The following is a 13,866-nucleotide window of genomic DNA, read 5'->3' on the forward strand; positions in this document are numbered from 1 at the left end:
TATCTTTGAATCAGCAGAACGCTTTTAAAATTAATCTTTTAGATTTTTATTTAATGTTTGTTGAGACACAGTGTAGAAGTTGTTCTGGGGCTCGCAGACTAGATTCCCTCTGGATGAAGCTGAACTGGAAGGCACACTCCAAAAATGCACTTGATCTGCTCTGACTGTTGGAGAAGATCAAGTACATGGGCTGACATTCAGTCCGTAGCCCCAGCCTAGGGCTAAGCCCAGTGTGACACCACCAGAAATGCACACAATGTGGCCTTGGACCTTAGCACTAGGTGTTTCCCTCCACAAATCCTCTGCTCATTGCTGGTAGACACGGTCTTGGAGCTCTTCTACCAAGTTCCTTTTCTGAATACTTGTGGCTGTTACCCCACAGACCTATTCCAGAGATGGAACAACTCTGCTTTAGTGCAGGAAGATGAATGGTGTTTGGGTTGGCTCCCCTGTAGCTCTAGGGCATGTTTCACAGAAGCACTGTACATTTTGGATGTGTAGTTCCAAAGACTCCCGACAGGCAAATGCACAGTCCATGACTTTTTGAAATCTGTATAAATGTTCTTCAAGTATTACCACGCAGGTTTGAGGCATCACAGTAAAGCACCATAAGCAAGGGTATAACTGCAACGAAGTTCTAAAGAATTTCACCTGCTAGAAGTGCTTCTGTAAATGAGGCACTTGAGCAGTTTATTCCTTTCTCCCGATTTGCCTGCTTTGAAGGAATGCTGAAGCTTAGTCTATCGGTGTTCCTGTTTTATCACCAGAGTCAGTCACAAAATGTGACTTTTTTTTTTTTTATTAAGAGGTAATAAATTCCAAAATTATGTTTGGATTCATACCTTACCTGCCACGATAGTAGCTGTATTTGTCAGAAATGGTGTTGCCTTCGGTAGTTCAAGTGGACTGTCGAGTTTCTTAGCTTTGTGCTCCTTCTGATTATTCCAATGTTGATGGAGGTCCTAGAAAAGGCAGGTTCCAAGTGGCACATTCAGAATTTCTGATGTATGTAGATTCTCGTGTACTGATTGAAAGGCAACTGACTGGGATTTTAGTGTTGTTAAAAAGCAGTATGAAATTAACAATCTGTGAGGTTTTATTTTGCCTCTCCTACTGTATGTCACATTTCTTCATCCTCCCTCCCACTTTATCCCCTAGGTGCACATCATTGTTCAGGAAATAAGAAAATAAGCAATTTTCTGTGCATTTGTCTTCAGCTTCTACTCAGAATGGCCACAGCCCCTTCTTAGAGTTCACCATCCAACCCTCCATTGAATGCAAATCTCTTAATCTCCTCATAACTTCTTGTATGATTTTCTTATCATGAGCATGTCTCAAATTTCAATGGCTACATATTAACAGCAAGGTAAAATTATTTTCAGCACTGTTTGTGTCTGAGACGGTGGCTTAGAGCATAATTGCATAATGTGGGCCTCCTAGACATTTTTTCTGAGGTTCATGCTTCAGAACTCAGATGGATATGGACAGAAGATGATGCAGTTCCCTCAGTCATTCCCACAGAAATTATGCCACTGGAGGCTGCATCCTTCATTACACCCTCCCTGCATTTCTGAGTAGTCCAGTTGTCAACAGGCTTCAAATTGTCTGGTTGATTGTGCTGATATCTGCCACATGGGCAAATGGGGAGAACTTTTAGCAGTGGTAAACTGAAGTCACAGGGAGCACAGACCATACTTCACAGGGGGACTACGTGATTGTTTGTTGAAGGAAGGGGAGTATAAATGTTTTACAAGTTCAGTTCCATTTTTCTCTGTGTTTTGCTGGCTGTACCTTTTCCTGCCATGCGGTTCAGGTGATCTTTGTCACCACTCTTTTGCTTAGTGTTTGCTTAGTCCCTTCCCACGAATGTCAGCAGTTCTTGCACATCTCTCTGTTGTGGTTGTATGCTGTGTTACTCATGAACCAGCAAACAGGGAAAAGAGGGGAAAAGAACAAATATTAGCTGCATTGTAAGTGCACATGTCCACCACATTTCCTTCGGTGGGGAAGCTGCTGCAAGACAACTCTTCTCTTTGGTATCTTAGGCTCGAGTATGTTCTGTGCATACAGAATACCAAGTGATTTTTCATTTCCAAGCTTGTAAGAAACCTTTGTCCATTCTACAGTTGTTAGGAAAGAAGAATGAATAAAGTCGGTTTTTATTCTTTTCTCTCATTGGAGCCAAAATTCCACAGTATATAGTATTTGCTCTTTTGCCAGCGTGTGTTGAATAGTGTTTGTGTGCAGGAGAATACAGGATCTGTCTTAAAGAACTTTTATTAAAGTTGCAGTTTTGGTAAAACCTTTCATCCTGAAAATATTTGATCTTATTTATTGTTCTGTATTTTAAAGGGTCAAAAGTTATCCTAAACTGACTTTTTTTTTCATTTTAAACTGACTGGGTTTAAAATGAGATCTTCTGCAAATTAGTATGTTCTTCTGAACAAAGATTACAAATTTGAAGGCATTTACTGCTTTCCCCTCCCCCCCCCCAATATTTTTGTGAGTGAATTTAGTAGTGACATTATTAGAGAAATAAATATTCAGTAAATAATTGATGCATTGTTTAGTGGAATCTTCCTTTATAATATACTTGTTCCACAGACCTTATTTTGAGAGCTAATCAAACAGCTTACAAACAAATGTGCTTAAAGAAAGTCACCATTGCCTCTAATCTTGTAACATGGATGACCCTGAGGTCTCAGTTTCAAGAACCTGAGGGTATGAGGAGTGATCACTATTACGTTGTATGGATTTCATAGCCTGCATAGGTACCAACTATTCTTATTGAAGTCACAGACGTCATTTGCAGAAATTGAACATATGAAAAACTTCTGAGATGTTTGTGTTGTTTTAAATGTTTTTAAACCCATCAATATGTGTGTTTGTCAATTTACTATGAATGTTTTTGTTCAGAGCTTAAAGTTAGTATTTTCTTTACTTGGTAATGTTTTTGTGTGGTTTGGATTTAACTTCAGTGTTACTGCCCTTTTCTTTAAGGGAAAACTGCCCATGACTGGAATGACTATTACAAAGCTAGAAGACAGTGAAAACCATAAAAATGCATTTGAAATATCAGGTATTGCCCATTAATATTTTTATTTACTACTTATTCTAGGATATACTATTTCAGACATCAGATGCTCTGTCTGGACAGAGGAAAAAACTTTTTTGCTGTGAGGGTGACCAAACACTGGCACAGGGTGCCTGAAGAGATCTCCGTCCTTGGGGTACTCTGAAGCTCTCTGGCCATGATCCCAGGCAACCACCTCTGGGTGTCTGTGCTTGAGTAGAGGAGTGGATGACCTACAGAGGTCCCTTACAGCCTCAGCCATCCTGTGATTATACAAATTTTGTAAGGCTGCTACCCAGAGCCTCATTTGAAGACTGCTTTTTACTGCTTGTCTTAAGCAGTTAGGGAGCTGTCTTTGCATGGGATTCATCCAGGAATTTCTGTATGTCAATGACTGGAGGCAGTGGCCTTGGAGAAGGTCCTTTATAACAAAGTAGTTTACAGTATGCTGTTCACCAGAAGAACAGGAGTTCTAGAGACTCTGGAAAAGCTTTGAGCAAGAGCTTTCTTTTAGAAATGGTCCGCCTCTTTCCTGAGAGACCTTTAACCTCTCTGATACTAATGATGATTGCTGTTGTGCTTATTTTGGATAATTTCTGTCTGTTAAGTCATTTGTTTCATCATATATCATATGTCCTTAGGCAATTTAAAGGACAGTGGGAGCAGGGTCTACAGGGTGGAGCTTCATACCTTCATTTATTTCCTGGATTAGTTCTGCTCCAAGCAGGTTGCATTAAAGTAAAATGATTTTGACCCTCTGAAGTGGTTGACAGTATCATATCAATGCCATGAGGCACAGGGGAAAAAAACCTGTTGATGGTGTGTGTTTTTTGAGATGATGCTATGGAGCTGACCTCAAGAGGAATGTGATGGGTTAAATGGAGTTAATTGCAGAAATTAATTTTTGGTTAAGATTGCATTCCCGAATGACTTTTCCTCAACTTTAATACTGGATTCAGACCAGTTTTATGTTGCTTTCTGAGAGACCAGTGAACTCTGTTTTATAACTTTTCCTGTATTGTAGCATACGGACTCAAGAATGACTTTTTGGGATATATGCTGGCTTTCCTGGTAAGAGTGTAAGGCTACTAGATGAGCCTGACTCCTACATCTACTTCTTGACATTAAGGTTGTGCCTAATTACTAGATCTGTGGAAGAAAATAGAACTTCTGTGCTTGGCTTAGAATAACTACATGGAGGCAGTGTCTGTGATACCTGTCTTAAGGCAACATCTGTTACAGCCTGGAAAAGTGGGATGCTGTTGTACTGAAAATAGAAGTTAAAATTTTTTGCTTACTACTTAGAGGATATAAAGTTTTAGGAAATGAATATCTTTTATAATTGTCACATTGACTAAGTTCTTCTTCTGTGATTTCCTGTATGTTCTGGTATCTTTTCACCTAGGAAACATGATTGAAAGGATACTAGTTTCTTGTAACAACCAACAAGATTTGCATGAATGGGTGGATCACCTGCAGAGGCAAACCAAAGTCACAACTGTTGGGAATCCCACCATTAAACCTCACTCTGTGCCGTCTCACACGGTAAGGAAGAGCTTCTGGATTGAAGTGAATGAGCAGAATTAAGTTGTCTGGCAAATATACCACAAAGGAAAGCATTACTTCTTTTAGCCATTAGTAACAAGAACTGAATGTTGTGACTGTAGTTTAATGGGTCAAAAGACCATTCTGTTTTTAATTGTGGGAACAAAAAATGCTTAGATCTTGGTGTAATAGTTTAACTGGGTAAAAGAAAATTAGTTATCATTACTTCTTCTGTTTTGACCAAGTAATACATCACCATCTTTTAAGTGTACTTAGAATAGTAGGTTTTAATTGGTGATGTATTTGACAGGCTGTGGAGGAACAATTTACTAAAGTAATTTCTTTTGAGTTCTGCATTTGAATTGTTGGATATGAATGGATCTAAATTTAGCTCAGTCCTCAGTGGAGAGAGAAGTGGGAGCAGGGCTGCTCGTAGCTATTCTTTCTTTAGTGTTTGCTCTGTGGTAGACAATAAAAATTGTTTAAGCTCCATTTTTTCAAAGAATGTAGGGTAAAAAATTTTCAGAGGCCAGCTGTAATAAACAGAAGTACTAGATAGCAAATGAGATTATTTCACCAGTCCTTGACGATACTATGTCTTCGTTAAGATAATATGCTTTCTTTCCCTTCCCATCATGTTTGACAGCTTCCTTCCCATCCAGTAACACCCTCCAGTAAGCATTCAGACAGCAAGCCAATACCACTGACTCCTGCGTACCACACTCTCCCTCATCCGTCACATCACGGGACTCCACATACCACGATCAACTGGGGACCGCTGGAACCTCCGAAAACCCCCAAGCCCTGGAGTCTGAGCTGCTTACGGCCCGCACCGCCACTGCGGCCTTCAGCAGCTCTTTGTTACAAAGAGGTGAGATGCAGCGGCCAAGAAGTAGGATTCTGTAGCAGGCCTACAATGGGAAGTTTTAACCTTTTTCACACACCACCATTTTACGATTTTGTGCATGTTTTTGTATAATATAAAGATGATTTGACAGCCGATGCTGAACCAAAGGTAACGTACCAGTGCTGTTTGTTTCAAAGAGGAATTTAGTCTTGCGGTTCAGAAGATATGAAGGCTTATTTTGTTTTGTTTTTAAACTAACAGTTAATTTATTATGTTGGTCATCCAGGCTTATTGCAATCTAAATTATTTTCTAAGGACACTGCAAAGTACTTAGGATAAGGGATCCTTACTGCTTCCAAGTAATGTACTAAATCATTCCAAAGAACTGTGGTGGCATGGTTGACTCTTGGTTCATGATATTTACCACTGTTACTAGGTAATAATAGAATATTTTTTAAAAAGAAGACTGGTAACTGTCAAAATATATGTAATGTTCCTGTACTCAAAAGAATCTAATAACTAATGTTACTATTAGCAGGAAAAAAAGCTGAGATTTTAAGATGCTGTTTTATTTTTTTAAGTAGCATGTGGTATGAGATAGGAAGCCGTTCCAAAAGCTATGAGTGTGTTTAGCTACATGGTAGGTTAATTTGGTCCTTCCACTACATTTTGCGTAGTTTTGTCAAGAATAAGAAAACTCCATATTGGTCACCATAACTGGTCTACTCTGGCCTCCAGTCAGGAGGCCTGGAGACACGCCATCTATAACGCAGCTGTCTCCTTTGAGAACACACGCAGGATCACTCTCGAGGAAAAAAGGCAACGCAGAAAGAACCGTGTCTTGCAAAATACACCATCTAAGGAGTCCTTCTGCTGCGCCTTTTGCAATCGGATATGTCTATCTTGTATTGGCCTCATAAGCCACCAGCGTGCCTGTAGCAAATGTGGATAGTACCTTCCCAAATCTTCGTTCGCAAAGCCTAGCCATGATGATGAGGTTAATTTGGTCCTTCCACTACATTTTGCATAGTTTTGTCAAGAATAAGAAAACTTCAGATTTATGTAAGAAGTTTGCATGTATGTAAGAATATTGCATGCTCTCTAGCCTGGTGGTATCTCCTGTTTCAGTATTTTTATCGTGCATTCTTATTATACTAGTTTAGTGTAGAACAGTGGGACCCAGAAAGTATCATGCACTTATGCCTAAGAACATTTTATTCTGCAAGTATGAGATGTTGACAGCAAAATTTTATTTTGCAGATATCTGAATTTCAGATTCTTAGAAACCGTAGCCTAAGCACTGTGTCCCAGCGAGGCCTGGCTGTGTTTTTGTTATTGTGGGGTTTGGGTTTTTTGTTTTGGTTGTTTGTTTGCTTTTGTTTTGTGATGGCTGTGTGTGACACTTTCGTTTTCTTTTGTAAATCCCCTAAACAACAAGGAAAAAGTGATAAAGTACTCTGCAGTGCAAGATTAGTATTGTGGCTTGTTTGCTACAAGAGGTTCTTCTGTTTGACTGTATTACTTTGGCTGTACTGTATGCTCATTTTGTTATTTAACTTAAAATACTTTCATGCTTTCATGTGTAGGCTACTAAATTATCTGATGTATTAAAATTTTATCATCTTTACAGTATTTAGCATACTATGATGCTCAAAACCTATCCTCATTTTCTTTGATCTGTCCTGATCATTCACCTTTTACTTTCCTGTTCTTTATTTTCATAGAAGATGTCTTGGGTCCTTAGAGTAAGGGGTAGACCAACATATTCCTTTTGTTCCTGAATCCTAGCATTATTCCTGTAAATTAACATGACCACATTTTGAGCAGAAATGCTGCTGAGGTTTTTTTGGTTGGATGGATGGTTTGGATTTTCATTCTTTTCCTTTTTGTTTTTTTTTACTGTAGGGCTTTGTAAGAACAGACCTAAACTTTTACAAATTTTGGCTTTGAAGAGTATACTGTCTGCCAAGCTTCCTTGTTAGGTCAATTTTTACCTGCTTCTAAGTAGACAAGTGAAATGGATCACGTCTCTTCAATAGTTCAGGGAAAAAAAACCTGTATTAATGTATTCCTGCCTCTTCCCTTCACTCTAGTTCCCAAACAGCCTGTGTGCTTTTGCAGGAGGTTTTCTATATATTTCTCTTATTAGAACATATAAAATACCTGACTTTGTGCATAGTTGGAGGAAGGGTAGAGTGGAAATCAGCCAATTCAGGCAGCTTGAAGGTGGCAAAAAATGTTAGAAAACTTAGTTTTGGTGCTGTTAAAAGGTTTTTAGTTAGTAACTTCAGTATGCATCTTAGAAGTTAAACTTTTGAAATATTGTATAGAAGCTCTACTCTTTTTATTTTTCCCCATACAGGATCTCAGTAAAAGCCCTAAAACCATGAAAAAGCTGCTTCCCAAACGCAAGCCAGAACGGAAGCCATCAGATGAAGAGTTTGCTCTGAGAAAAAGTAAGAGAGATTTGAACAAATGTCTGCATAATACAAGTGTTGGAATTAACATCAGTTCAAATTCTGTGAAAGTTAGGTGTACAGTGTAAGCAAATCTAATTTCCTCTCTTGTGTCAGGGGAGAGGGGTACGTATCTCCAGAGGATAGTTTGTTTTATTTGTTTTAGGTGCTTATGCTACAATGGCATTAGTTATTTTCTAGTGCTTTACTGATTTGGATCCACTGATACAGTGGATGTATGCTTGTGAAGTGCCGATTTCTACCTGTTTATTAGCGGGAAGTGAGGTTGAAGGTAGAGCCATGTAAAGTTCAGTAAGGTAAACCTGACTTTTAATACTGTAAACAACAGTTTGAAGATTCTGTACCACTCTTGCAGAATACTTTGTAGCTATGTTCCTAAATTGATTATGGTAGGAGCTTCTGCTGAGCTTGGTTTTGGAAGGCTGGTTATTGCTGCTGAATCAGAGATGTGTTGCTTCCATGGTCACTTCTGAGATCCAACAGTCTTTTCTAACCTTCTGTAAATAAGGTAATTTGCTCATCTGTAGCTAAAGAAATTGCAGAGCTTTAGACTACTTGAAGTTAGAAGAACAACACTAAGCTGAGAGACTGTAGTGAATGTACAGAAAAAGAGAAGGGTCAAACTCTGGATGCTTGGATATTTTGGAGTGAAGAGAACATTGCAGGACTGGAAGAGATACTAAGCAAGTTTGCAGGCAACAGAACACTCAGAACTGTTGACTCTCTCAAAGGCATGGAGGTCCTGCAGAGAGAACTCAACAAATTAGAGGACTTTGCGATCACCAACCAGATGAAGTTCAACGAGGGGAGGTGCCGGATTCTGCACCTGGGATGGGGCAACCTCGGATGTAGGTACAGACTGGGGAGTGAGATGCTGGAAAGCAGTGCCATGGAAAGGGACCTGGGGGTCCTGGTCAATGACAATTTGAATATAAGTCAGCAGTGCCCTGGCAGCCAGGAGGGCCAACCCTGTCTGGGGGGGGCATCAGGCAAAGCATCGCCAGCCGTTCGAGGGAGGAGATTGTCCTGCTCTGCTCTGCACTGATGTGGCCTCACCTTGAACATTAGGTGCAGTTTTGGGTACTGTAATATAGGAAAGATATTAAGCTGTTAGAGAGTGTCCAAAGAGAGGCAACAAAGATGGTGAAGGGCCTTGAGGGGAAGCCGTGTGAGGAGCAGCTGAGGTCACTTGGTCTGTTCAGCGTGGAGAAGAGGAGACTGAGGGGAGACCACATTGCAGTCTGCAATTTCCTCATGAGAGGAAGAGAGGGGCAGGCACTGATCTCTTCTCTCTGGTGACCAGTGACAAGACCTGAAGGAATGGCCTGAAGTTGTGTCAAGGCAGGTTTATGTTGGATATTAGAAAAAGATTCTTCACCCAGAGGGTGGTTGGGCACTGGAACAGGTTCCCCAGGGAAGTGGTCGCAGCACCAAGCCCGAGAGAGTTCAAGAAGTGTTTGGATAGTGCTCGCACGTATGTAGTGACTCTTGGGAATGGTCCTGTGCAGGGCTAGGAGTTGGACTTGATGATCCTGATGGATCCCTTCCAACTTGGTGTATTCTAATATTAATGTTATCAAGAAAACAGTGTCCACTTAGTTGTCAGTGACACCACTGTAATTCTTGCGTAGAAATTTGTGTGATTGAATAATCCAATTACTTGCATCAGTCAAAGACAGGGAATTTTGTTGACCAGATCTTTACTGTAGCTTTTGCTTCTTTGTCCTTTGCTCATGTGCGTTTTAAGACAGAGTTGTGCCTTGAGTATGGGGTGCATGAAGTGTCTTATGGTGACAATTGTCTCTTATTGGCTTATGGAGGGTTGGAGAGTGAAAGGTTTTCCTCAGGACACTGTTGGTTTGTCTAAGGTGTTAGTCTTTCTGAATGTGCTTTGAATTTCATATGGTAAAGGTTATGGTACTGAATAGAATGATCCTCTTCATGGATGTGCAAGTGGCTATTTTAGTTCGAGATGTTTTATCCTTAAAGGAAAGTATCTGTTGAGGAAAAAATGAAAGTACTATAGTAGAGTATCATTTCAGATGTTGGAGAATGGAGATTCAGTAGTTGTAATGATAGTGGTAAAGCTGTCAACTTACTGACTTAGCAATTATTAAAGAACACAGTGGGAGGAGTTAGGAGTTCTTATTTGGGGGAAGGAGGGAATCTGTAGCTTGCAAATATATTGTTCTACTCCTAATTAAATTAATACAGTATTTTATATGTAGGAGGTAACTTTCAATAAAAGGTATTCTTTGACTTAAAGGTAGCTTTAACTCCAAGAGTGTTACTTATAAAAATCCTTACAGATTCCTAGTAATTAGAAGCTTCTGCTAGTGCTCATTCAGCTTTTTCAACTTTTTTGTGGAGCTGTAAAAGTTTTCCGTGGAGGAACTTCCACTGAACTTAAAGCATACTGATAGATAGGTTTGGGTTTTATTACTTATCTTTTCTGGAATCTGAGGGATTTATGGCCTATGTTTTGAGAACTGCTGTGTCAAATTAGCATTATAACAGACAAAACAAAAGAAGTAAGGTGTTCTAATTGAGTGCCTCACAATACTCATTTCAGAAGTGAAATATTTGTCCTGCTACTGTAATAATCATAATAATGCTGCTGCATTCTAACTACAAAATCCAATTATTTTTCCTGCCTGAAAGAGGAATAGCCTCTACTTTGGAGTACCTGCATCTCTTAAACTCTAGGAAAATTATATCAGGTCAAGATAATTTCTTCAGAAGTTTGCTTGACAGCTAATCCTGACACATGTTTGGACAGTTGGCTTTGTTCTGGTGATAACAAATCACAAAACTAACAGGATGCATTGGCTGACAGAGAACACAACTACATTTTGATGTTGAAGATCGTTCAGATTCATGTAGCAGAAAATGTTCAAACCTAGTTTTTTCAAGAAGGTAAACAGGAAAAATGCTTTTAAAACAACAGATTGTCTTGCCTTGCTCGTAGACTTCTGGTTCCATCTAAACTAATGGCAGAGGTACCTCTAGATTTCAGATTGATTGAAATTTCACTCTGTTACAGGTATTTTTACTGACTTGCCCCAGGAGAAGATTTGGTGTGGAGCTCTGCCTTTAGGAAAAATTTTGCCATGTTAAGTTTGAATAGTTAGATATTTTTCAGTAGTGCTGATTCTGTGTTGAAGTGCGATAAGTTTAATTACTTTACTTTGCACAGATATATGATAGTGGCATCTTTCCTACTGCACACTGTACTGAAATTGTACTTAAATTATGCTGTTAATTCTGAGTTTCCTGTTGAAAGGAATAAATATATATATATATATATATACACACACAAACCCCAGAAGTTTTCAATATGTCTTCTGTGAATTAGTACTCTGTTCCTTGATTTCTTTGATTAAATAATAAAGTAATATGCAGATGAAATTGTATGCATATATAATAACTAGACTATACAGGTTTTTTTCAGTGTAGTGACTGTTTTAGAACCAGAGTGTTTATACTTCAAAACCCATTGTGTACAATTTCAGATGCTCAGAAAATTTCTTGAACGTGAGGGTGATTACTCTGACTTGCTTTTTCTAAGCATTTCAAAATAGTATTTATCTTTTAAAACTGTTACTTTAGTGTGTTGAGGTTTGGTTAAAATAGTGTGATTAAGAGAATTTTCAAGGGTTGATTAGGCTGAACTTTGGAAATGTAGTGATTTGCAAAGACTTCTCTGTATTAGGAAATATGACCATGTTTAAAATTCTGCTTTTTCCCATTGATTCTAGGTACAGCTGCTTTAGAGGAAGATGCTCAGATTCTTAAAGTCATTGAAGCATATTGCACAAGTGCCAAAACACGTCAAACACTAAATTCAAGTAAGTTAGAAAGTAGTCAAATGGGTAGAAATGGTTATCTAAAACACAAATTACATAGTTTGCAAAAAGGTGTGTTGTGTGTCCTCAGGCCTTTGCAAATAGCAAGCTGGACCTGCAAGAAATAATAACCTGTTTCTGGCTTAACATCAGTGCCAAATGTTTATGTATTGGATGCCAAGGAGCATGGTTAGAGACTGTTATTCTGTCAGTATTTAAAAATAATCCAGAACAACAGAAACCCAAACTTGTCATGGTTTAAAATTGTACTAAACCTTCACTAGTGAATGAGAGGTGTGTGAACTGAATATGACAGTTAAACAGTATGCTTTTGATTAAATTTCAAGAAGCTGGTTAAGTAGAGATGAGGAATGAAGTCATAATAATTTTGGAGGACTGTATCTTTGTTGTGTTCTATTTAACAAAGACTTTCTCTATGGAAAAGTAACCTAGACTTATAAAAATTTCTTTCATTTTACTACCACTAGTTGTTTTTAGTATTAATTACAAATTTTAACCCAGTCTCATAATTTCAGGAGAAGTTGTTCTCAGCTATGTGTGTTGCTTAAAGCCATTTTTAGTTTCTCAGATCAATACCTAGCATATTGAAAACCTGTAACGTGCCTCTGGGGTCCTACTTCATTTAATCCAAATCAAGGTTGCCATGTGGAGTTCCTCTGTATTGTAAGTAAAACATTGCACAAAGCAGGGGAGTCCACCAGCATGTGTTCCATTTACACGAGGGAGGAGAAAATGCTGTTGGCTTTGTTCCTTTTTGCACTGTTGAATACTGATTTAATTCAGAGATCCTTGGAACACAGTATAATGATCTAGAAGTACTTGGCTGGTTTTGCTGTAGTCAGGAACTAGGACACTGGACATCATAACTTCTTGTCCACAGAAGCTGTTTCAACTTGCAGTATTAATCACTGTTACTGCTGTCTACAGTACTCTGGGCCCATTTTGCTTCCAAGCAAAAGCACTTTATGCTGACAGTTGAGAAGCCTCAAAATGCAATTGCAAACTTAGTTCATGGATGAACTAAGATGGATGACACTAATATGTGTCCTCTTACTATTATCACCTTGAAAAGAATGCAACTACTTTGTATTCCTACGTAAGTTAAAGTGGGAATATGGCTGTTGTCAGTTTGTACATTTCTACAGACTGTAGAAACTTTTGAAGTAACAGCAAAAGCCTTCCTTTTAATTTTTCTGTCTTGATGAACTGTAGATCTCCAAGGTGATAAAATTAACTATTACTATTTTTTTATTAATACTAATCTATTTTATAGCCCTGTAGTCATTACAGTAGTTTGTACACTTAATTTGTACAGTTAATTTGGATAAAAGGAAATGAATGTAATCAAAGTTCTGAAGATATACTGTTGTTCCAAACAAAATTAAATAGATGATTGCTGTTTAAATGCCTGAACTATAATCTATTTATTATTTCCAAGGATAATGTGACAAGAAATGGTTGGGAAAACATTTGCACTTGCATAGTAGGGTGTGTGTGCAGATATAAAATGGATATTTTTTTTTTTGCTTGCCTATTTTTTCCTTTCCTATGTATATTTAAGAAATATACATATTGCTGTGGGTATCATTGCATACATCAGAAGTTGACAGTTTTTATTTGCTCTTAGTTGCAGCAAGAAACAAGTTTTTTTTATTGAAAGCACACAGCTGCTGTGTTTGAAAAGAATAGTGTTGTCGTCTAAGACTTTAGGTTTCAGAAAACCGGTTTGTAGACTGGAATTGGAAATGGGGAAAGAACCAATCAACCTGGAATTGCTTCTGTAGGAGCAGTAATCAGTGTAGAATAATAGAATGAGAGAGTTGCCTGTAATCCATGAAGTATGCTGTTGTTTTACACGCTCCATTTTTACTTCTGTGTTAATATTCTGCCTGTCCCTCACAGCACTCCTGGGCAATTCCTGCACCTTAATCTAAAGCCCAAGGGGTGCTGCTTTTGGCAGCGTCAGTTCAGCAGAGCCGTGGCACCAGTGCACGCTAGTAAGGTGTGGCATTAGAGGTAGCAGAGCAACTTTTTTTCAGTTCTTTGGGTGGGAAAGAT

General features: G+C 38.6%; 1 protein-coding gene across 1 annotated transcript in view; it reads left to right on the forward strand.

The window, feature by feature from the left end:
- Window positions 1-13,866, forward strand: part of ARHGEF7 (Rho guanine nucleotide exchange factor 7) — a 125,656-nt gene that overhangs the window by 94,531 nt on the left and 17,259 nt on the right. The window contains 5 exon segments of the mRNA XM_032680272.1: window positions 3,001-3,079; window positions 4,479-4,618; window positions 5,265-5,489; window positions 7,828-7,921; window positions 11,701-11,790. Of these exon segments, the coding sequence (XP_032536163.1) occupies window positions 3,001-3,079; window positions 4,479-4,618; window positions 5,265-5,489; window positions 7,828-7,921; window positions 11,701-11,790 (628 nt within the window).

This window comes from Chiroxiphia lanceolata, chromosome 2, assembly GCF_009829145.1.
Source record: "Chiroxiphia lanceolata isolate bChiLan1 chromosome 2, bChiLan1.pri, whole genome shotgun sequence".
Classification (NCBI taxonomy): Eukaryota; Metazoa; Chordata; class Aves; order Passeriformes; family Pipridae; genus Chiroxiphia; species Chiroxiphia lanceolata.